The sequence below is a fragment of the Penicillium cataractarum genome (assembly GCF_028827025.1).
Source record: "Penicillium cataractarum strain IBT 29864 chromosome Unknown utg000001l, whole genome shotgun sequence".
Classification (NCBI taxonomy): domain Eukaryota; kingdom Fungi; phylum Ascomycota; class Eurotiomycetes; order Eurotiales; family Aspergillaceae; genus Penicillium; species Penicillium cataractarum.
In genome coordinates this window covers 2814217-2837067 of record NW_026622737.1, presented here as the reverse complement: position 1 = coordinate 2837067, position 22851 = coordinate 2814217, and the positions used below count along the sequence as shown (strand labels likewise).

The 22851-nt window shown below is 50.9% G+C and overlaps 11 protein-coding genes across 11 annotated transcripts; 7 read left to right on the top strand and 4 right to left on the bottom strand.

Moving 5' to 3' along the window:
* Nucleotides 1-50: 50 nt before the first annotated feature.
* Nucleotides 51-569, top strand: N7496_000979 (uncharacterized protein; the record flags this gene model as incomplete). Its single annotated transcript, XM_056693910.1, has 4 exons — nucleotides 51-122; nucleotides 187-197; nucleotides 252-309; nucleotides 369-569. 4 exons carry the CDS (start codon nucleotides 51-53, stop codon nucleotides 567-569), a joined length of 342 nt encoding a protein of 113 aa, XP_056560639.1.
* Nucleotides 570-608: 39 nt separating this feature from the next.
* Nucleotides 609-1191, top strand: N7496_000978 (aldo/keto reductase family protein; the record flags this gene model as incomplete). The annotated part of the gene is made up of 2 exons (XM_056693909.1): nucleotides 609-977; nucleotides 1093-1191. 2 exons carry the CDS (start codon nucleotides 609-611, stop codon nucleotides 1189-1191), a joined length of 468 nt encoding a protein of 155 aa, XP_056560638.1.
* A 319-nt stretch (nucleotides 1192-1510) lies between these two features.
* N7496_000977 (uncharacterized protein) lies at nucleotides 1511-2425 on the top strand (the record flags this gene model as incomplete). The annotated part of the gene is made up of 1 exon (XM_056693908.1): nucleotides 1511-2425. The coding sequence occupies one exon, from the start codon at nucleotides 1511-1513 to the stop codon at nucleotides 2423-2425; it is 915 nt and encodes a 304-aa protein (XP_056560637.1).
* A 514-nt stretch (nucleotides 2426-2939) lies between these two features.
* Nucleotides 2940-3845, top strand: N7496_000976 (alpha/beta fold hydrolase; the record flags this gene model as incomplete). Its single annotated transcript, XM_056693907.1, has 2 exons — nucleotides 2940-3375; nucleotides 3478-3845. 2 exons carry the CDS (start codon nucleotides 2940-2942, stop codon nucleotides 3843-3845), a joined length of 804 nt encoding a protein of 267 aa, XP_056560636.1.
* A 252-nt stretch (nucleotides 3846-4097) lies between these two features.
* On the bottom strand, nucleotides 4098-5155 carry N7496_000975 (intradiol ring-cleavage dioxygenase; the record flags this gene model as incomplete). The annotated part of the gene is made up of 4 exons (XM_056693906.1): nucleotides 4098-4292; nucleotides 4350-4417; nucleotides 4489-4856; nucleotides 4908-5155. 4 exons carry the CDS (start codon nucleotides 5153-5155, stop codon nucleotides 4098-4100), a joined length of 879 nt encoding a protein of 292 aa, XP_056560635.1.
* A 662-nt stretch (nucleotides 5156-5817) lies between these two features.
* On the bottom strand, nucleotides 5818-6955 carry N7496_000974 (tRNA 2'-phosphotransferase; the record flags this gene model as incomplete). Its single annotated transcript, XM_056693905.1, has 2 exons — nucleotides 5818-6696; nucleotides 6773-6955. 2 exons carry the CDS (start codon nucleotides 6953-6955, stop codon nucleotides 5818-5820), a joined length of 1062 nt encoding a protein of 353 aa, XP_056560634.1.
* Nucleotides 6956-7490: 535 nt separating this feature from the next.
* On the bottom strand, nucleotides 7491-10584 carry N7496_000973 (uncharacterized protein; the record flags this gene model as incomplete). Its single annotated transcript, XM_056693904.1, has 2 exons — nucleotides 7491-9967; nucleotides 10029-10584. The coding sequence occupies 2 exons, from the start codon at nucleotides 10582-10584 to the stop codon at nucleotides 7491-7493; spliced, it is 3033 nt and encodes a 1010-aa protein (XP_056560633.1).
* A 249-nt stretch (nucleotides 10585-10833) lies between these two features.
* Nucleotides 10834-11863, top strand: N7496_000972 (Efg1 domain-containing protein; the record flags this gene model as incomplete). The annotated part of the gene is made up of 2 exons (XM_056693903.1): nucleotides 10834-11227; nucleotides 11289-11863. The coding sequence occupies 2 exons, from the start codon at nucleotides 10834-10836 to the stop codon at nucleotides 11861-11863; spliced, it is 969 nt and encodes a 322-aa protein (XP_056560632.1).
* Nucleotides 11864-13426: 1563 nt separating this feature from the next.
* Nucleotides 13427-15091, top strand: N7496_000971 (uncharacterized protein; the record flags this gene model as incomplete). Its single annotated transcript, XM_056693902.1, has 1 exon — nucleotides 13427-15091. The coding sequence occupies one exon, from the start codon at nucleotides 13427-13429 to the stop codon at nucleotides 15089-15091; it is 1665 nt and encodes a 554-aa protein (XP_056560631.1).
* A 1079-nt stretch (nucleotides 15092-16170) lies between these two features.
* Nucleotides 16171-18363, bottom strand: N7496_000970 (F-box domain protein; the record flags this gene model as incomplete). Its single annotated transcript, XM_056693901.1, has 1 exon — nucleotides 16171-18363. One exon carries the CDS (start codon nucleotides 18361-18363, stop codon nucleotides 16171-16173), a length of 2193 nt encoding a protein of 730 aa, XP_056560630.1.
* A 2268-nt stretch (nucleotides 18364-20631) lies between these two features.
* Nucleotides 20632-22354, top strand: N7496_000969 (uncharacterized protein; the record flags this gene model as incomplete). Its single annotated transcript, XM_056693900.1, has 2 exons — nucleotides 20632-21140; nucleotides 21214-22354. 2 exons carry the CDS (start codon nucleotides 20632-20634, stop codon nucleotides 22352-22354), a joined length of 1650 nt encoding a protein of 549 aa, XP_056560629.1.
* Between the last annotated feature and the right edge of the window lie 497 nt (nucleotides 22355-22851).

Sequence of the window (22851 nt, the reverse complement as noted above, 5' to 3'; positions counted from 1 at the left end):
CCCGCTTTTAACCTTCGGATTTCGAAACCGCACTTGCCACAATCGCAGAAATGGCCGGACTCACGCTCCAGTCAACTTATAAGTTGGTGTCTGGGTTTGAGATTCCAGTTGTTGGTTTTGGTGTAAGTCTAGCACTTGAAATGTGAGAACGGCATTTCACGAGCTAACATTCCCTTGTCCCTTTAGGTTTACCAGACGTGAGTTGGAATCGTCATGCTTTCCGCAGGAATAAATTGACCATTGCCCTTTAGACCTGCCGATGTCACTGAAAAAGTCACTTTGAAGGCTCTGGAACTAGGATACCGCCATGTAAGCCACGGCCAGAGAACCAAGATACTCATGGCCAAATATTAACCATACTCCTCCAGGTTGACTGTGCCAAAGTCTACCAGAATGAGAAGGAGAGCGCCACGGCGATCCGCAACTCTGGCCTTGATCGGTCGCAGATTTTCTACACCAGCAAGGTCCCACGGTCATGCATGGGCTACGAGAAGGCCAAGCAGGCCATCGAGGAGAGTATTGCTGCTGCCAACATTGGATACATTGACCTGTACGCAATCTCCTCTTGATCAGGGTCGAAATTGCATAGCACTCACACTTCTACCAGTATGCTAATTCACGCCCCCTACGGCGGCAAGGAGGCCCGCCTGGGCACCTGGCGCGCCCTGGTGGAGGCGCAAAAAGAGGGCAAGGTCCGCTCCCTGGGTGTGTCCAACTTTGGTATTCAGCACTTGGAGGAGCTGGACGAGTACATCAAGAGCGGAGCCGGCGGTCAGATCACCGTTGGCCAGTACGAGATTCACCCCTGGTGCCCGCGCGAGGATATCGCCGAGTGGCTCAAGAAGCACAATGTCATTGTTGAAGCGTACTCGCCCCTCGTGCAGGCCACTCGCATGAAGGAGCCCGTTCTGGAGAAGCTGGCTCAGAAGCACGGCAAGACCCCCGCTCAGATCCTGATCCGCTGGAGCTTGCAGAAGGTATGTGGTTTTCTCGGTTGTGGTTTTGATCGAATGACGCTTATTATTATTTTCGCAGGGTTATGTGCCCCTGCCCAAGTCAGTGACCGAATCGCGTATCCTGGATAACTCCCAGGTCTTCGACTTTAGCTTGTCGGAGGAGGATATGGCCACACTGAAGCTGAATGAGTATGCGCCCGTGTGCTGGGACCCGGTTCGGGACTGCAAGATCTAAGTAGATGAGGGGCTTTGAAGAAAGTAGGAAAGAGCAGAGGATGTAAAATTAAGCAGTTACAAAATGGAATGCATGTAACAGAGAAAGAACAAGCAGGAATAAGGGATTATTGTTGAAGGAGGAGGAAGTCCCTTCGCCACCCAATCAGGCAGTTTGTTGACGGTCGGCACAACGTATCGCCGTCAACGAGAGCCGGGAGTAACATCAACCCAAAGACTCCATCTCGACCCCGGTCATCTCAAACCCCCCATGACCCTCCACAAGGTCCCTTGATCCATGAGCTCCCGTTCGGCAGGCAGTCGCCGTGACGGCCTACACCATGCCAGACGAGCCGCGGCGCATCATCATCGAAAAATCCAGCACGGTCCGACGCCGGTACCAGCGTAGCAACAAGCGATTCAAATTCACCGCCTCGCAGTTACGACGGATTGAACGCGAGGAAGAGCTCGAGCGTCGGGCGAAAGCTATCAAAGAAAAGGAGGAGAAGAGACGAGCCAACAAGAAGAAAAAGGCTGAGAAGGAGGCGAAGGACCGTGAGGAGCGAAAGAGGCTCGGATTGCCGGATCCCAATGCGCCCAAGATCCCCGCCAGTCAACAGTTGCTCTCCGTGTTTATGGGTGCGAAGCACAAGCAACCAGTCGAAGAGCAGCCTGTCGATACAACCATCGATCCTACAACTACGGATAATGATGAAGGAGGGGATACGGAAGTGGATAGTGCGGGGGGAGACACCGAGGCAGACTCGGATATATTTGACGACTTGGACGAGGAGATAATCGAGCAAGAGTTTTCACGTCTTCAAGACAGAGGCATCCCAGAGGACTCTGAGATCCCTGATGCCCCTGATTTCCCCGAGAATCCCGGTGTTGGCAACGATATCAGCGCGGAGTCACTATGCTCTCTGAAAGATGACAACGACGATGACGAGTTCTCTGATTGTTCAGTATTTGACGACGCCGAAATTCTGAAAGAAGCAGATGCTATTGCAGCGTCGCGACCATCTCAACCACATAACCCAATTCCTCTTCCTACCCCATCTCACGCTCCTCTAGCATCTACAATGGGCCCACCGCCATCGAGTGGGCACCCCAAATCCATGACCACTTCGATACCCTCACTTGGAGACTCTTTTCGCGACGAAACGGCCGACTATCTTGAAGACGTCTTTTCGCGCGGTTGTGGCGACTCATTTGGCGAGTTAGTCCAGCTGGGCTCGGGCACACGAATAGACTGAAGTTATTCAGCTCATTTTACATAATCCACGATTGAACGAAAGCAACGAGCATAATTGAACGAGTACTGGACATGAACCCACACTTTATTGGATGAAATTGGAGATCCAGTATGCAAGGCTTGGCACTTCAGACTGATCGGCTGCGGTCCGACGGTCGGCAAGGGCACATCCGCGCAGGCTTCGGATGCCGCAGGGCCTATGCCCCTCATTCGGATTCTGGGCAGATCCATCGGGGTCAACGCACTTAGCAGAATTCGTTAATTCCGACGGATGAAATAGCGGGGGATCCTCTTCTTTCTGCAGGGGGCACAAGCATGAAGCACAAATTGACTGGCGCTGATTTCTTATCGGGAATGACGACACGCGCGGGCGGGTCACACCTGGACATATAGTTCCAACTCGGCCGACGGCACACTTTACATAGATCCTTTCACTGCTAGGACCCCATATCCAATTCAATTCTTGACATACCCTCTTTTCCCCGTGTCATTGTCATTCTCAGCACATTCTCGTTATGCCATTCGTACAAGCAGGCTCCCATAGCCTACACTACACAGACTCCCACCCAACCGGTGCACCAACACCTTCCGGCCTAACATTCATTTTCGTCCATGGCCTAGGCTCCTCGCAAAACTACTATTTCCCCGTCATCCCACACCTCACCCCGAATCACCGCTGCATCACCATCGATACCTACGGCGCCGCGCGCTCCCCGTACACCGGCGACACGGTCACGATCCCTAGTATCGCAGACGATGTCGTTGGCGTGTTGGACGCGCTGAACGTAGCCAAGGCCGTGGCAGTCGGCCACTCGATGGGCGGGTTAGTCGTTATCGAGCTGGGCGCCAGGTATCCGGACCGCGTGCTGGGCGTTGTACCCATTGGGCCGACCCATCCGTCGGAAATGTTGGTGTCGGTTATGGGGAAGAGGGCCGAGACGGTGCTGGAAGGTATGCTTACCATTTTCTACAGAACTGTATTCAAAACACTTTCTTCAAGGAGGGTGTGTTAATTGTGTAAACAAAATGCTAACCATCCATCCTCTGCTATAGCTGGAATGGAACCGATGGCCAACACCATCCCCTCCGCCGCCGTCGGCTCCCGGAGTACCCCTCTACAGCGCGCCTTTATCCGCGAATTGCTTCTGGGCCAGAACCCCAAGGGCTATGCGGCTCTCTGTCGTGCTATTGCGAGTGCGCAGGCTCCGGATTACGCTGCGGTTCGTGCGCCATTCTTGCTTATTGCGGGTGAAGAGGATAAGTCCGCGTCTATGGAGGGGTGTAAGTTTATTTTTGAGCATGTGTCGAGTCAGAGCAAGGCTATGGAAGTTTTGGAGGGGGTTGGGCATTGGCATTGTATTGAGGCTCCTGATGAGGTTGGGAGGTTGATTGCGCGGTTTGCTGAGGGGATTAGCGCTTAGCTCCATTGGTTTAGTTTGCGGAATGGAATAAAATACTTGCATTATGATATGATTAAGGTTAATCTCTGGAGTGTAGAGTTGTATGGATGGATGACTGGTTTGAAGAAGTATTTTGAAGAAATGAATTTGGATATTCCGCAGTCCCAAGTTGGTTATAAACATATGAAAAGAAAAAAACGCTATCGTGACAAGAAACATATCCGAGCCCAGAACTATATGCAAAGAATGGCATGCTACCGCTTCGACGGCGCTCTATGCGCTCGCCTTGGTGTCAGCAACCAGCTTAACGTCGTACTCCAACTCAAGAGCAGCCTGGGGGTCGTCCTTTCGGGGAACAAAGTCCACAACCAGGGAGTCCTTGACGGCGAAGACGGAGTCGTTGTCCAGGTACTTGTCCTCGCGGTCGAAGATCTGGGTAGTCAGAGGGCGGTAGCCTTCCTTGGTAGCCTGTGTGAATTTGTTAGCTTGAGAAACGATTCAAGACAACCAGAGATGAGAGCTTACAATAATGTGAATGTGAGCAGGACGGAAGGGGTGGCGATCCATAAGGTTCAGCAACATGCCAGCGGGACCTATACCAAATCCAAGAATTAGTATCCTTCTTCAACGAATATCATCACATAGTCGAAAGGTTCGTTCTTACCATCATCCGGAACGGGATACGGCGTCGGCCGCAGGCAGTAAAAGTAATAACGTCCCTCATCATCCGTCTTAAACTTTCCACGCAGATTAAACTCAACCTGCTCCGGATCCTGCTGCTCATACAGGCCATTCGTAGAAGCCTGCCAGACCTCAACATCTGCGCCGACGAGGGGCTTCTTGGTCTCAAAGTCAACAACCCGGCCGTGCATAAAGGCCATTTCACCACCCTCCTTGGGCTTAGTAACGACGATGTCGGCGCCGTTCTCACGGTAGGGTGTGTCGGCGCGGAAGAATGGGCCCAGGATGGCGGTGGCGGTGGGTGCGTCCTTGGCTTCTTCGGCGAGAGTGAAGGTGATTTCGTCGACCAGGCTGTGGATTGTGAGTTAGTTCATTGATTCGTGATGTATAGTTATTACTTACGACTCCAGGCCAATCACATCGCACACCAGTTGGCCCTCGTTCCGCTTATCGTCGCTCATCTGGCCGGCCCAGTTGAGCATCTTCACTCCGGCCATCCACTCGTCGACCGTGAGCTCGTTCTCGCGCGCAAAGTCGTGCACATGGCGAATCAGACCGGCCATGAGCTGGCGCATGCGCGGCGAGGTCTTGGGGCCCATCGCGTTGATGACATTGTCGGTGAATTTGGGGTCGAATCTGTGAGTTGCCATTTTGAAGTATATGCGAGGGTGGATGACAAGCTTTGGAGGATGGTAGAGAGGAAATTTAAAGAGTAAAGGAGAATCGAGTATGACAAGGTCAAGACGCGGGGAAGAACTGGAACTATGCGACAAGACCAAGATAGCTCCCCCAATGGTTATATATCTTACTCAGTTCCGACGGGACTTTTTTTATTGCTCGAGCGGCAATCAGCGGATCCTTGCCACGTTATTCATTGAGCCAGCGAGTTGACCAACGCGTCGATGCTTATTCGAGGACAACCCCGCAAAAAGGCGTGCCGTTTGGTGGGCTGATTGGGTTCGGGTGCAGCTTGTCGGAAGTGCACCTTTTGGCTCGAGTCGGATCGGTTGGTTGGGGTCGCTTCCGATTTCCCCGCAACTGGTTCGGATGTCGGTGGGATTTATTACTAAGGCTTTAGTTGATTCGATCCTTGTTCTATGCATTGAACTATACCTGGGGCGGCCAGAGTCGGGCTTCTTGTTCTGGTCCATCGGATAGCATCGTCAATCTGCTATTAAGGAACCTCTAGATACTATAGCCCCTATGCTTTCTAAAAGAATTTCGGTTGCATATCAGGTTTGACTGGCCTCATTTATTGATTCACTGCCGGTAACATTTGATATCCTCATTTACATAGAGAGCTCATGGTCCATCACCGCCGATTCTTAGGCGTTCCCTTTTTGGTCGCACTCTCCGGAAGCTCCTTCACCCCTTCACCCTTCGGCCAAAGCTGACCAAGACCAAGCTTGCGCTCAAACACAAACTCAAAAAAGTCTATCGAAACAACCTTCTCCGGATTCCCCTCTGCATCAGTCTTGCCATTGGGCACAGGCAATCCCTCGCTGAGAATAACCCCATTCTCGCTGCGCCAGAATGGACACCCAGCCGCCAGTGCCTTTTTGATATCCAGATAAATCAGAATCTGAGCATCCCGCCGCATACCGGAGATGACCTGGTTTTCCTGCTTGGATTCTTTTCCTTTGTCTTGAGATGTCGTGCTTCCGGCGGCTAGTGTAGCTTCGCGAGAAGGGCCCGTCGCAAAGTGGACGTGGTGTCGACCCATCGCCCGCAGTCCACCGGACTGTAGAATCAGAGGCCATGCGCCGTGGAACGTGCCGTGGACAACGGTCTTGGGGAGCTTTGATTCGTCTTCTAGTGTGAGTGGTTCAAGGAAGGATGCCGCATCCACACTTTGAATGGTATGGCCCTGTGTAGCTCGAATCATGTAATTTGACGGCTCGGAATCTTTTGAAGCCAGAGCTGTCTGTGTCGCATTTGCTTGTTCTTCATTGCTGGACGGCGCCTCGACCACCGACGTAGCTGGCTGGTCGCCGCCCGCTGCGACCTCTCCGTCTGGATGTTCCTCAGACCCGGGAACGGTTGTGGGTGTCAGAGTAGCCCTTGTTGTAGATTCGGTCGGCTGTGCGGAGGGAATGTGGAGGAGAGCGAAGCGCTTCTTGTCGGAAGACTCGACGGCGTGCTTGATTTCATCAAAGGTGGCTTTGATGGACTTGAGCTTTCGCCAGGCCAGCTGCGGGTCGATCAATTGTCAGTGGTCATCACTTCAGAGTCTCCTTATGGAGGTCCTGGAGCTAGTAGAGGCATACCACGTCTGCAACATTCGCGTAACCTTGGGCGTTCATCTTCACCCCTTCCTTTTCGGCAGCGTGGCGCAAAAGCAAGCTCAGAGCTTTAGAGACTTGCACATCTCGAGACTGTCCTTGGCCGCGACCACCACCGCCGCGTCCACCGCCACGTCTATCCTTTCCCTCTTTTCCCTGTTGCCCCATGGTAGAAATTCGTGGAAGTGTAGTTGATGTGCTGTAGAGGAGCTGCACTTTGCGGCGCGTAAAGTGGGGGATCGTCAAAAAGTCCGCGGAACTTTAAAATGTTCGGGCGGGGCAGTTGTGCGTCAGAATCGGGGTCCGTATTGAGAAAGTGGCCTAGTGAGCGAGTCAGAGTGACTCACAGAAAGCGAGACAGGAGTACGAGGACACTAATTGATAACACTTCTTGCTAGAGGAAGAAAGGAGCAGTACGAAGGGGAAAATTGAGGTTTGCAGAAATTCAGCGATAACCACGATAAGAAGTGGGGGATTTATTTAGCTAGTTAGTTGAAAGAGTTGACATCATCGCTTATGAAAGTACTTAGAACTCTTTCAGTTCTCCGAAACAAATACATTTCATGACCTATGGACCGATGGGTATAGAGTACAAAACAACAATCAACAATAAAACAGAAAAGGTCGCCCCCTAGAATGTACCTGGGCTATGCTATGTAGGCAGTAACAGAACTACCAAGAAACGACCGGAAAGTATTTTCTTTCACCGATCGCAGATGCAATTACACTCGGCGACTGGGCAGACTTTGTGTCGCGCAAACCAATCTCGAGCATGGTGCGCATGATGTCCATGGTTGCAATTGATACAGAAGACCACGAATCGCTTCATGACTTCGTCTTCGGTGGCCTTGCGTGGATCGGCTTCCGCATCGGCGGCCGTCATTCCCTTCGACATTGGATCAGGGGTTCCTAGCCACATGGTGCAGACGCCACAGCGAGGCATATGGCGACCGCATCGCGGGCACACGGTCCCCGACATGGTCGCAGATCCCAGCGGATTACCCATTGTCGGGTGCACTGTTTCGACGGTGGCAGAGGGAGAGACTTGAGAAGAGGCGTCGTGCTGGGTAAGCGGGCGCGTACAATAGTTGCAAGTCAGGCTGACTTGTTGTGGTGGTGGAGGAATAAGCTTGCGTCCATCCACGGTCACAGCGAAGCGACGAGACTCGACATCAAACCGAGCACGGTCAAGCTGCATCTTCCAGGAATTCATCTGCTGGCGATAAGTCTCACGCCAGGCATTGAATTGGGTGACGAAGGGTGGATGGCTGATAATGCGCGGGACAGTGTGGCTCATGGCCAGAACCGGGGTCTGGACGTCGTTGAACTTCTCGATGTATGAGCGGAACAGGCCCATGGCGAGATGGCCTAAGCCTGTGAGTACCACACCCTCGATGTCTCCTTCACGTATGGCCTCGGAAGTGGCGTCTTCCAAATAGTCAGTTAACTCGTCATCGGGGAGCCATCGTAGTGCGACCTCCACGCGATACTTCAACGGGAGTGTGGTCTCTTGAATGACAGCGTGCCAGTCACCTTTGCTCACGAGGGCTAGGATTGCTCGTGCATAGGGGTCTGTCAGTTCTTTGGAGATCTCGGCGCAGGTCTCTTCCCAGTCAGAGTTGTTATCGCCCTTTGCGGCGCCAGCGATGGCCATCGCAAGTAGTTTATGTGCTTGAGCAGGTTCGTTACTCCGAAGTGCGAGATATGCCAATTTGGCCTCGTCCTGGAAGACCGCCAATGCGGCCGCCTTGGTATGCTGGTTCTCAGAAGAGAGGGTCTTCACTGTCTCCACAAGCTCTTTGTATGATGATGTCGCCCCACATATGTGAAGACAGAGACGTCGATGCTCGGGGTAAGCTGTTTCACAGCCTTTGGTTTCGGGCAGGTTCAACTGCTCAACGAGGTGGGCGATCGCTTCAGCAACGCTCTTCGGGTCGTCAGCCTTCGTGCTGATGCGGCGTTGTTCAAAGTCATGACCTATGATGACAGTCAGTCGAAATTGTTTCAAAGTATATGCCAGGGAGAACAAACCCATATCGTTAGTCCAGACATTGCTAACGCCAATGTAATTCATATCCAGGCCGTTCACAACCATTGTCGTTCCCGAAGAATCGGATCGGGCACCTGAAGAGTTATTAGCGCTGATTGAATCCAGGAATTCATAGCCTTCAGACTTACGTTGAATCCAGGTCCATAAGTCCTGGAGAGCAGGATCGTCCTTGACAATTGACCGGTTTCGAGCCTCATTGAAGAGGTAGCCCTCTCTGCACCGTGACTGGGCAAGAGTAGACAGGGTCAACGCCTCTTTAGCAGTGAGAAGTACACCCAAAGTTCCGAGTGACATCGCACGTTCCCGCATTTCTCGGCTTGAAATGGGGTCTGTATTCAGTCCTCCGGACTCGGCCGACTTTTTGTCTGCATCCGGTGACGGATACTTTGAGCTTGACAGCACACGTGCTCTGATATTCTCGACCAGCCCGGAAATCGGGGAGATTAGTTCGGATAGAGGATGGATAGTCCTGATGTCCGAGTCACCGGACGCGATGCCAAACGCCAGCCCTCCTCGCGACGACAGGCTAACGGGCGCACAAGGTGGCCGCGCGGTAACGATCCGCGGTTGTCCGTGGCCATCGAGAGCGATAGCACTAGGCTGGGGTGACATATTCAAGTTCAAGAAGTCGAATGTCACCACACGGTCTTTCTCCTCACACCCACGAGTTGGATGGTCGAAAGGAAGACACACATCCCGGATATGTCTCGCGTAGACCGGCTCTGGATAATTCTTGAAAGAGCCTTGTCCAAAGGTTTCGTCGATTGAAGCTCGATATTCCTCAGACTGGTAGTCTTTAGCGATCTCAAAGGCTTTGAAATGGCCAGTGCTGGAAAGTGCTCCCAGATAACCTCGGGTGGTCTTGGAGAAGCGCAAGCTCCAGATCGAGGACTTGGAGTCGAACACACTCTTGAACTGAAGTGCGGCGATGGATTGATTAGAGTCTGGACTGCTTGCTGAAGAACCAACCGATGGCGATACGAGTCGAGCGCCTACGCGACGATCCCAGACGCAAACGGTGCTTTCGTTAGTGGGCTGACAAGACGCGATGTAATTCTCGTCGAGCCAGTCGATGGCTAGGTTGTGGACACAACGGGTTTGGAATTGCAAGGAAGGATTGCCTGGGCCCTCTGCAGTGAAATATGACCATTAGTGAAACGTAAATTGCAGAGATAAGCGGGAGAAACATACCTCGAAGATCGTAAATGCGGACGAATTGGCCCTTGACACCCGTTACCAAGGTATCTGGCTGATCCCTAAAGAACTTGATACTCGTGATCGGCTCCGAACTCGCTAGCTTTCGCAAGGGTTCTGGAAACCCTTTGCTCCCACCTGCGGGGCTGAGTCGCTGGTTGACATCCCAGATATTCAAGCAAAAGTCGTTTCGCACGCGATCAAGACCTGAAGCCACGAGCCCGTGTGTGCTGAACGCTACTGCATTACAGTATCGCTGGTTTCGAACGGGGAAGGAGAGCGACTCCTTCACACTGGCATCGAGTCGCAGGATCGTGGCTTCGCCGGATGACTGCCCCACGGCGATGAGATTCTCGTTGGATGTAGACCAGTCAAATGCGCGAAAGGAGGGGACATCGACAAGGGTAGACAGTACTTCGTGTCGGAGGGTCTTATCGGAAGCGTTATACCCTGTCACCTTGCATAGACGAAATGCCTTGCCTGTGACGTCGACGGAGAGGAAGCGCTGCTCGGTAGTAGTGGAGCTTGGAGACCAACGAATGGCGGACTCCATGTTGCTGATTCCCTCCTCGAGGAGGGGTCTGAGCTGTTTTCGAGGCCGCAGCCTCTTATCAGGAGATATGGACAGATAATTAAGCTGCTGGTTTAGGAGGGACGGTGGGCACGAGGAGGAACGCGGTATCGACAATGCGATCGGCTGGCCGCTTATTGGCTCCGCCGATCTGGGGTCGGCCCGATGATGCCCCGACCACTTTTCTTTTTTCTTGCGCGCAACCTCCAACATTTTGTCTTCAGCACCACAATGGCAGACACTCGTGAACGCAGCTCAAAGCGAAGAGCCCGAGATGGCTCGGAGGATGTGCTTCCTCGGAAAAAACAGCACCGACAGGTTGTGGCCCGCCAGAACAACAGTGAATCCGAAGATAATGGCAGCGATGGGGACCAGGTCTCGTCGAAGGCAGTGAGAGGCTCGAAGAACAAGTCGGCGCCCCGGAATGAGAAGGAATACCCGTCAATCAATGAGCTGAAGAGTCGCATTCGTGGTGTAAAGCGCCTCCTCAACAAAGATTTGCCCGCAGATGCGCGAATCGTGCAAGAGCGTGCGCTCGCAGGCTACGAGCAGGACCTTGTGGAGGAAACAGCCCGCCGAGAGCGTTCAAATATGATCAAGAAGTATCACTTCGTTCGGTTTTTGGGTAAGAGATGGGCAAATTCCACGACTGGGTTCTATCAAAGGCTAATCCACGTCTCAATTAGACCGCAAGACGGCTACTAAGCAACTGAACCGCCTCCAACGCCGTGAAAAGGAGAAAGACCTCACGACTGAGCAGAAGTCTGAGCTCTCCCAGAAGATTCACGATGCCCGTGTCAACCTCAACTATACAATCTACTACCCTCTCACCGAAAAGTACATCTCTCTCTACCCCAAGTCTGACAGCAACCCCGATGAGAAATCTGGACCCGGGGCTGAGTCCAAAGAGAACAATAAGACGGCTGAAGCATCCAAGCCGCCTATGTGGTCCTTCATTGAGAAATCCATGGAAGAAGGCACTCTTGATGATCTACGAGAGGGCAAGTTGAACATTGGCCCTGATGGACAGCAGACCTCAGCACCTACTAAGAAGCCTATTGCCCGTGAAAGCGAGAAGAAGGCCAAGGAAAAGACACACAAGGAGTCCAAGGAAGCTGCAAAGAAGGAAAAGCTTGCCCAAGAAAGTGCTTTGGACCGGCTCAACCGGAGAGAGCGCCGCAAGGAGCAGCAAAAGGCCCGCGAATTGGCTGCCCAACAGGCTGCTGAAGGTGACAGCGATGGTGGATTCTTTGAAATGTAAACATATGCATACAAGGGCATGGAAAACCTGGTGTTTGGTGTCTTCTTTTTCTCTTCTTGTATCTCTAGCTGATATCCAATATGCATTATGTGACAACTTTTGCCATCAAAGATGATTATATGCTGCAAATGCCATGCATCTCTCAACATACACGCAGGTGAGGCAATATTAGGTTGCAGAATGGTAATTTTGTCTGTATAACGTTTGCCTCGGGGGCATCTCCCAAGCAAATAAGGGCAATCTATCAACCTAAACCTCCAGTCCAGTGATTCGAATATTATGTACACATGGCGTTTCGAATAAGTTACCGAGGTACATTTGCATGCCTTTTGTAGACACCTCGTAATACTAATACATGATCATCTATCAATAGGGACTTGAAATCATTGCATAGTCTCGTTAGGTATCAGCTGCATATAGACCAACTACCGTAGATCCAACATTATGCTTGATATCCACTTCGAGAGATTCAGATGGTATTCACCGATACTGAAAATTATAGAGGGCGTGATTTTGGGCCTTGATTGTGCAGTATGTTAGTCATAGGCTGAGGGCTTGATGTTATTTAGACCGAGATGGTAGTGAGGAAAGAAAGCATATACACAGAAATGTTGATGGGGAAACAGTGCGATGAACATGCTTAGACAGAGCGCTAACATCGAGAGTTCAATATCAATGGAGACCTGCTGTCTCCCCGATGAACAGACAATATGGAAATGTTAGCACTTAGCTAATGTTGATATCAATGCTATCTAGGATTGATAGGAGGTATGATGCCCTCGTGCTGTTGCAAGGTTCTACGATGCACATCGCTGTATACTAAGATTTGAAGGCCAAACTTTTTCTCAAGAATCTACAACAGTGGAAGATCTTTGGGTGCTATTTTCTCATTTTCCTTCCCATCACTCTTCTGCATCTCTTCCTCGAGGATACACACCGTCCAACATCTGACAACACCTTTGGCGTAAGTTCCTCAATCCTCCCTCTGTTTTCCTTTCGAAGAATTTATTCTTCTCTCACTCTCTTCGCTTTTCCACGTTACTCACACTCGCGGTTCTAGCTTCGATATCCCAAGGTGCGTGTTTTGACACGCCTCGTGCGTGTCCTTTGCCCTTCCCATCCACGTCCCTTCCCCCATTTCTATCAACATCATCCTCCAGCTTCACGTGTCTCCTATTTTTCATCAACTAACTCATATCTCACAGTCTCTCCAAGGCCCTCAAAGATATTTCTACGCCCGAGAACTGCCTCAAGTTCATGCTGACTGACACTCTTCCCTCGATCCCCAACATTTACTCTTGGGTTTGCAGTCGTCAATATCTGCGAACCCACGGGATATCTGCTTATTTCTCACATCTCTCCCTCTCCCACCCTCTTCTCTCTCCCTCGTCACTCAATATCACCCACCTTCCACCCATTCATAACCTTCTCATCATACCTCTGGCACCTCCCTTCTCTGACTTCCCGCATATCAACCTCACACATAACCTCTCTTGCCCATTTCCTCCATTTCCATCACAGTCACATACATATCTTCACCGACACAAACCAAACCCAATCAACATGGCCATCCTCAAAGAAGGACCAATGGCCTGCGCCAGAGCAAACGAGGGCAGATTCAAAGCCGAGCTCATCCAGCGCAAGAACGCATGTGCCAACCTCCTCACCGAACACAACCAGCGAACTCCAGACGTGATCTGGGAGCCCAAAGACGGAGAAGGTCACGAGCCCTTCTCTGCGGGAGACAAGGCCAAATTCAAGCTCGTCATGACCGTGACCTACGAGAACGGCAAACTCGTCTGGCCCCCGAAATTCACGCGCCTGGGTGACGAACTCGTCTACCTGGCAACCAAGTTCTTGAAGGTCAGCGAGCGAGCAGCCAACTATCCGTATGATTTCAATGAACGCGGTGATATCCGCGAGGAGCGTGTTCCTTCCGGTGTCTCGCCGATTGCATGGGCTCACGGGTTGCCCTTCTTCCCTGTTTTCAAGGGCTATTACATTCTCTGTGGACGTGAGAATGCACGCTGGATCGGATGGCTTCTGAATAAGAAGGAGCACCGGACTACGGTTGTGTACCCCATGTGGACGATTGGGCCAGTCGTGGCGCCTGGTTCGGCTGTGAATCTGCCTCGCACTGTGAACCGCCAGATGCAGCTGCATGTGCCCAAGAGTGCGAAGGAGGTGGAGAAGAAGTGGGAGAAGATTGATACTGCCCGTGACGTTGTCTCGACGGCTCATCATATGTTGTCTGTCGTGCCCAAGACTCCGTCGAAGGGATTCATTCTCGCTCCTATCTATCATGTTGATGGGTACCATGTGCGCTGTGGACCGAAGAGTATTCACGGTGGGAAAGGTCTGGAAATTGGACGGCGTACTTTGTCGAATCACGGAGTGAAGGATTTCGACTACGATGCCTCGCTGAAGAAACCCTATGTCAACGAGGAGAACCCCGCGGCTATGCACTCGGATACCAGTGATGACACCGAGGAAGAGGAAGACTCGGACGATACAGAGGCGATGAGCGGCATGGAAGAGGGCGATGGTGAAGACGGTCGTGACAATGCCTCGTTTGTCCTCTCTTCAGAGGAGAGTTCCGAGGCTGGCGATATCGTCGAGGAGCCTCCAAAGAAGAAGCTCAAGAAGGATGTCACTGCCTCTACCCAGACTGAGATGCAGCCCCCGGCATACGAGCAGACCGCGCACTCCTCCAATGACTTCAGTGCTGCCGGAGCCGTGCAGAATCTCGATGCGCTCATGGCTTCCATTAGTGATGAGAGCTACCAGCATTCCGAGTCTCAAGGTGACTCCCTCGCCGTCGAGTGCCACAGCGAAGCTACAACGATCATCAATCCTCGCTCCGCCACCGATACCAACAGCAGCCCTGAAAGCGTAACCGCCGGCCCTGCCTACAGAGACCAAGCCATCCAGACCACGCCCATCGTGCCAGGCACTGTCATCGAGCATTTCAGCAGCACGGGCGATATCAACATCACTCTAGTCCGCGACACTGTCCATGGCAACGGGGACCTCACCAATGTCAACGAGCGCGCAACCCACCACACCGAAAATGTTCTCCACCGCATCAATACCTTCGACGAGGACGAGGACAAAGAGAACCGAGACCCACTCCTCAGCGCTTACAACACCCAGACCGACGATTCCAACATCGACCCATCTCTCAGGGAAGTCCCCCAGCACGCGGACACGGACATACTGGAAGACTGAACGGTTGATAGGATGCTGGCGCGGATACGGTACGCCGGGTGGTCGGTGCATCTGGTCTTCCTCGTGTCCTTTTGCAGTTTGCTTTCTATTTTTATTTTCCTCGTTCTATCTGCACATTCCTAGCACCTGCCTCTGTTTGTATTTCCCCCCGTGCACATGTATCTTTATTTGCTTGTGGATGTCTTTTGATGGCCCTATCAACTCGTGTCAAGTTCCAAAGTCTTGTCGGGCTGTCATGGGCATTTACATACCTGAGTGTTTTGACCTTGCAGTGGCGTTTTTGATCTTTTATGCTATCTTTAATCAGATATTCGAAAAAAATACTCCAAAAAATATGATGTTTGATTTAGTTCGCATTCCTTGGTTCTGATTCTGATTCAACCTAACAAAGAGATAAACTCAACCTGTGTAAGGAAATAGGTGATAGGAAACCAGAAGAAGTGAGGAGGAAAGGAAAATCCAAAAGGGCCTAGCCACAGCCTAGTCAAAATCGGCCATGGCCTAAATCTCAGGCCGATGCGGAGATAGATAGCCAGTTAAGCAAGAGCAAGGTTGTCAAAGGAAAAAAGACAAAGACAGATTCAACTCCAGAATACCCCCGTTCTACATATGCTAGGTAAGGCTGATGAGCAGGATAAGTTGGCAGATAAGAGAAGAAAAGAAAAGAAAAGGGCAAAGACGAAAGTCAAATCGCATCCATTGGAATGCAGGTCTTGACGGTCTTGGCGCCGAAGATGGGTGTTTAACGAAAACATGGAAAAGAAGATTGAAGGAATGCGTTTGCTTGGTTGGAGAGGTAGGAAGAAAGGAGAGGGGGCGGGCGCGTGAGTCGTAGAGGAGTGAACAACAAGCCCTAGGCCTGTTCTGAACAGAGTCAAGGATTCTCTTGATTTTCTCTGGAGATGGTGGTCGTGTATATCACGTAGCAAGTTGAAAATTGGGAGGCAAGTCGATTGCGTGTCAGCGATCCAGCGCTGACGGGTGTTTCCAGAACACGATGAGGAAGAAGATAGAAGGAAAAGAAACAAAACGCGCGAAGCCTAGCTCGCAGCGCTTGACGAGGTTCTATCAAAGAACCCTCACATCACAGTGCAGCCGCCACTTTGAGCACGACGACGCCGACCACCGAGTGCAGAGACTCCACCTACGCCGTAACTATCATCCTCGTCCTCATCAGCATTGTAGAGTCTCTCCGCCTCGCGGGCACGACGACGTCGACGTCGCGCACCAGCCCCGGCGGCACCGGCTTCTTCAGTAGCCATCATATAGTCCGCCCACTTACGATCAAGACGACTCGCAGCGTTGAGGTCACCGCGCAGAACGCGCTTCGTGTGTTCATCAACGGTCATTTGCCAGCCGTAGAAACACTTGAGCTGGATAATCTCAGCGGGGAAAGTGGGCGACGGTGATGGGGACGAATTTGGCGTGACAAAGGTGGTAGTCGTCATCGAGTCGCTGTCTGAGCTCGTTTGGGCGACCGTCACAATAGCATTGACCGAGGCGCCGGGCTTGCGTGCGCGTGGAATGTAGGCATTGCTCGATAGGACTTCCTTGATACCAGCCCAGGTGACGTTGGCACAGTCAAAGACAACTAGGCGCAAACCAATCTTAGGAATGTCCTCGCCATAACCTCGCTTGCGAACCCGGAAGCTAGCTTCCATCAGGGTCAAGTCGGAGACGCGGGTATTGTCCATTTCGACGGAGCGCATCTTCGGGCAGTGCTTCATGATTTGCAGCATACCCGTATCGCCAAGGTTCTCGCAGTAGCTGATGTTTAGGTGCTCGAGGTACTGAGCACAGGGGGATCGGGCAAGCTCGACAAGAACGTTGTTCGTTATATTCTCCAGGTCCTCCAATTCCAAGTGGGAGAGCTTGGGTGTGGTACGAATAACGTCGATAACCGCATCATCAGTCAATTCCGAGCATTGCGAGACTTGCAGGCCCTCCAAATCAGGCACATTGAAAGCCAGGCTCTTCAGACCAGCGTCGGTAATGTCTGAGCAATGGTGTAAATCCAAGTGTTTGAAGCATCGAGGCGGGACAACGGGGCGATCAGTGAGGAGGTCGATGGTAGGGTCGACACCGTGCATCAAAACTTTCAGGCTGCGGTCGGTCAGATCGGTACGACTTATGAGCAGCCGCTCCAGAGTATTACGTTCAAACAAAGCCTGAGCAAAGTCTTCGTTGTCGAAACCATGAATCTCGCTAGCGCGAAGATCCTTCAGACGCTCACAAGACTCGATGACACGAAGGAGTCCATTCGTGTTGACATTGTTGCACCAGGAGACGTTCAGAGTCTCCAACAGTGGGCATGATTGAGCGATAGTCTTCATGGCGGAGTTGGTCACGCTCTTGAGACCGGAGATGTTGATATACTCCAACCGGGGGTTGCGCATCAGGAAGTAGTGCATAGAAGACTTGTCGATAATGCATCCTTCCAGCGAAAGATTAACCAAGTTCCGGCACATGTCCGAAATCCGCTCTCCATCAGAGGACCACTTGTTCTTTAGCTGGATACAGCCTCGCAAGTTCAAATCGCGAACGAACGGTCCACCGGATGTAATGAGTTTGATCAGAACGTCGCTCGGAATCTTCGAGTAGTATTCCGCAGCGTCCAATCTGCACCACAATTGTCCGTCGTAGCACATGTCATGCCACATCTTCGACACTGCCGAGCAGCGCACGATCTCGCGAGGCGTCAGGTACCGGAAGATCTCCACCTGCAACTCCCGTGGCATGTCGGCCCAAAAGTCAATTGTGCGGGCTGGTTTTGCCTCAGGCAGAATCAATTCTGCGGGCAGCACATCGCCCTCAAAGGGAGTCCCGCTTCGTGGAGAGACCGGCCTCAAGTCAAAAGGTAATGGAACTGTTCGCGATGCATTGGGGGTCTCCGTTCCCACGAGGCGAATGCGAGCATTGTTATCCTCCAAATCATCCAGCGGTCCGGATGGCCCCGGGGTAGCCGGTCGGGGATTCAGGCCTCCATAAAGTTGTGAGGTACTCCCATTACCCAGACACGGTGAGTATGCGGCGGACGATAACGAGACACACGATAAGGAAGCCTTGTGGTCCCGCCGATAACCAGTCGATGCCGATCGCCCGCGGCGGGTTAGCGTCGGACTAGACGACATGCGCTGGAGGTTCTGCAACAACTTCTGACGACCCTTGATTTTAGGAGGTTGTTCGAGCGGAATTTGACCCGTCGAGGACGTCGGACTCGCCGGCGAGGCCTCGGGCGAGGGGAGAATCTCGTCGGGGACAGAGGTAGCCATGGTGAAAGCGGGGGAGAAGTATGAAGGTGATCGATCGGTCGGAACGGGAAATCGGGATAATCGGTGGAAGTGTATAAAAAAAGTTCGGGATCTTGTCGAACCCGGCGAGAAAGAGAAGAACGAGAGAGGAGGACGATCCTGCGCACCCTAGAAGAGCATAAAGAGCATGATGGATTGCCTGATTCACGAGACCTGAAATTGGGCGGGTGAGACTGTGTGTTCGCCCTCGGACTTCGACCAGGAAGAGGAAGAGGGTGAGGTGTAAAGAAGAGGCCCGAGACCGGTGGTGGGGGAGTGAGGTCTGGAGAACTTGTTTGTCGTTGGCCGTTGGATTCGTTTATTTTTCGGGGCCCACGGCGAGCGAACCGTGGCACTCGCCGAGTTGGACCGGACGAAAGTTGGGTGACGTGCGAGGAACCGAGGGAATGAGATGGAGTTGTTGAAGGAAGTGGGAGGAGAGTAGAGTAAGAAGATGAGGATGAGAATGAGGGGGAAGAGTAAATGATCAAAAGATCACAAGAACGGTCGAGGGGAACCGTCCGATAAGAGCGGAATGCGTTGGATGGCGAGACAAGTGGAATGCGTGATGGAGATACTCTGGAGAGACTTGGCAATCGGTATCGTGAATAGTTTCCAGTCAAGTACCTGGCAAGTACCCCGCCCATTTCTGGAGGATTGCATCTGTGCTCTTTTGCTATTCGTTACGACAACCTTACTTGACTACAGTTCCACTCCTTCTTTCGAACTTCCTCAGCTTATCAGCCCGGGGCACAGACACACAGACCCGTCCCCACGCGACTCATCGGCTGACGACGCCCGAATTATCACGATCACGACCACCTAGTAGTCAAGGAGAATACATCGTATAGACGATCAATTTCTTCCTCTGGTGGATCCCTATATCCAGGAACTGGTTCCTGACTATCTCGACAATACCAATGATAATACTTGGGCTCTCTGTCTCTCCGAGCGGGGCTAGTGGATCCGTGGGTTTAACCCCGCGCACTCGTGAAAATGTACATCGAATATCTTCGTAATCGGACTTTAATGGAGTTGGAAAGAGTACTAGAATCATAGAATCATAGAATCATAGAATATAATCACCTATAATACTTAATTAGTGTGTACAATACTTACCTAGACCCTAACAGACACGAGTCCTTTTCAAGGTAACAGCCTCTATTCCTCGCCACCACGAGAAACTCTAATCCACACACACACAACCACATAAACCTACTGTACATACTGTACAAACAGTATGTACCCGGGTTTCCATCCTCTCTCTTCTCCATTACCCCACCGCCAAACCCTCAAGTATGTAACCCTCTATCGGCCATCACCACTAAACCCCAGAACCCGCTAACTCTTCCAAAGCGGCACTACTCCGGGAGTAATCCTAAACCCCAGTATTCACCGCAGATTCTAATTCGTCCTTCCCGTCGGTCCGGGAGGACTACCGCAAGATCTAAAATCCAACGCCCGTTGAGGCTAGACCGGTTTCGCCAAGGACGGAGCCGCTAGTCTAGTGTTTAGTGTCTAGTGTCTAGTGTTCCGCCCACTTAATTCGGTTAATTTGACAGAGAATGCGGAGAAATAAAGTGATTTGTAGATTTGAGATCTCAAGGTATGATTACCATCCTCGGGAAGTAATACAGTGCCGACCGTAATTGCCTTCTATATCCAGAAACATAGAGATCCAGTCACGGGATACGCTAAAGTTACCTAAGCAACTTACAAAAAGTAGCGTAAGATGATTCTTTATATATATATATATAGCAAGAACAGACTTACTCTAACGTAAATACCGAAGGTAACGTAGTATAGTGAGCGCTCGATCACTAATATACGAAAGAACTTGCGATTACTCGGTAGCGTTAGATCTCCTCCGTCTCGGTCAGTCGATAACCAAATATCGCCCCTATTATACTCGACGCCCTCCATAACTACCTCCGCGAACATCCTACCCTATATATCGAAGAGATATCTATCTTCCTAGAGGATTAGTTGAATATACTACTATCGTTATCTAGTATTAAACTTGGGCCGCTTCCCACCCTACCCCTTTCAGGTTTAGTGCTACCTCGGGCCAATTTTTCCGCCTAAATATTGATCTTGTTCTAGTCCCTCTCCGGCTAGATCAATATGAGAGAGGCCTTAAAGGGGGAGGATCTTCTTGAACATGCGAACTTTGACAACCTTTCTATATGGAAAACATCAATGTCTCGTCACATAAAATTCATACTCTCCGTGCTTGTTGCCGTTGTCGCCATGCTGTTCACCTTTCGCCCCCCACCACTAGGTTCTGTCATGAAATCCGTACGCTGTCGAACACCCGGGCTCTATCAAAGGTTTCCCAATCTACTATCCAATTCTGTGTTACGCTCCTTGTCCGATTGCCATGCGTCCGAACTATCCGGTCCTAGTTTTGGCCGCTCGTGTGAAAAGGCCGATCGTGAAGCATACCGGAAAATCTTTATCAATGACGATCAACACAATCTCGAGCATACATTTCAGCTACTCATGGATATTGTTAAGCGACCCTGCCTTGGCCACTTCGTGGAGCGGATTGAGTATGTGCTCACGCCTAGCGATGGTGGTGACTACCCTGAATTACCATATCAACGCAATCTAAGCGCGGACGATATGCACCTTCTCAGACGTGCGGTGCAAAATGCGGGCTTTCTGGGTAACAAGGAAGAGAGAATCATCAATATGCTTATGCAAACCAAATTAGACCATGACTTGGGCTACAATAACCCTGATGGTTGTAGAGTCTGGTAAGAGAGAGGCCTTTCTTGGGCATTGCCATCGGGTGATTTTCAGCACAGAAATCTGACCTCCAGCATCTAGGAGATTTGGCATTACACCCACCTACATCACACAAGCTATTGTCGCCCTTATCGTGTCCATGTCACCAAATATTGAGACTATGGCAATGACACAGCCTTTCTATCACTACAGCGAACTCGAGGAAGAGGGAGAGTGGGCTAGAGAATTGCCGCTCGTTCAAGTTTTCCGATCTGCCAATTCCCGCCCAGAGGGAACTCGCTTTCTTCAGAAACTACGCGAGGTCTACTTGATCAATCGAGGAGACTGTTATACTAGTGATAGCCGATTCTATATGCAGGCAGATCTGATTGCTTGCCTCGAGCTCTTCAACAAACTCCCATCCATCGAGTCATTCGGTATCGATGTGTTTGAGCCAGACGAGAACAACGGAAAACAGACATGCGAGCAGGCAAGCTCGAATATCAGCAAAATCAAAATCAACCACTCCTCTCTACCCTCGAGCTATCTCTTGTGCGTGATGGCTTCAAGCAAAACCCTAACCGAACTCCAATATACCCTCGGAGGAAGGGCAAGTCTTGATGGGGGATATCATATGTTCAATCCCAAAGCCTTTATCAAAGGGCTATCAGCACACAAAAAAACGCTACAAGTTCTCGACATCGATACCGAAGACTTCCCTTGGAAATACCCTGATGCAGTGACGTCGCAACACTCCTATTCCACGGACTGGGAAAAATATGGAGGCCCCGGTGAATTCGAGTTTGACGCATACGACCCCGATGAACTCGGTGAAGATGACCCCGATCTCAAGATGCACCGATACTTGACATCGATTTGGGACCGCGATGCGTCATTGAAAGACTTTGTGGCACTGGAAGAACTGCGCATTGGCATTGGATTTTTGATTTACTTCGCCCAGGGCGTTGAGATCGATGATGCGAAAAGAGGAAGTGTCAGACTAGTGGACTCTCTGCCAGATAGCCTGGAGTATCTGTCTATTCGAGGCTATAAAAGGGGAGCAAACGAAGCACACGATAAGGAAGTGGCTGCGTTAATGGCCCAATTTGACTCGGGTTCTTTACGGTTGAAGGAGATCAAGGGGGTAAATGAGATTATTCCGAATGGTTACCATATTGAAAATCCGGATGAAAATGACCATTTATTGTGGTCTTTGGAGGAGGTAGGATTTTCTGACTACTAATAAGATATTCATAGAAGGGGTTAAACTTACATAAAACAGTGCGTTCTGGCTTTAAGGCCTTGTATTCATACTACATATAATACCAGGTATTAGTACGACGTAGATACAACATCGTAATGGGTCAAGACTGTTCTAGGTTATAGGGCAAGTATAGTATAGTCACAAGAGCATGTGTAGATCTCCATATGTCATACATATCTTGTTTCTAAGTACATCGTCATCATCCACCGAGGGCAGCAAGGACACAAAAAGTTAGGAGAAGCAGATATATGTGTGATGCAGAGAGGTATCCCCGAGCGAATTGCAATAAAAAAACGACAGCCATGAACAAAGAGCAAATTGATAGCCATAATAGATAAACGAGTCCATGGATATGCGTAAAGAAAAACACAATATGAGTATGACACCTATGATATGAATGATGATTTTTGTACCAAAAGAAATTAAAAAAAAACAGACCCCATTGTCATTTCTCACCCTCTCTGAAGGGTCTGAAA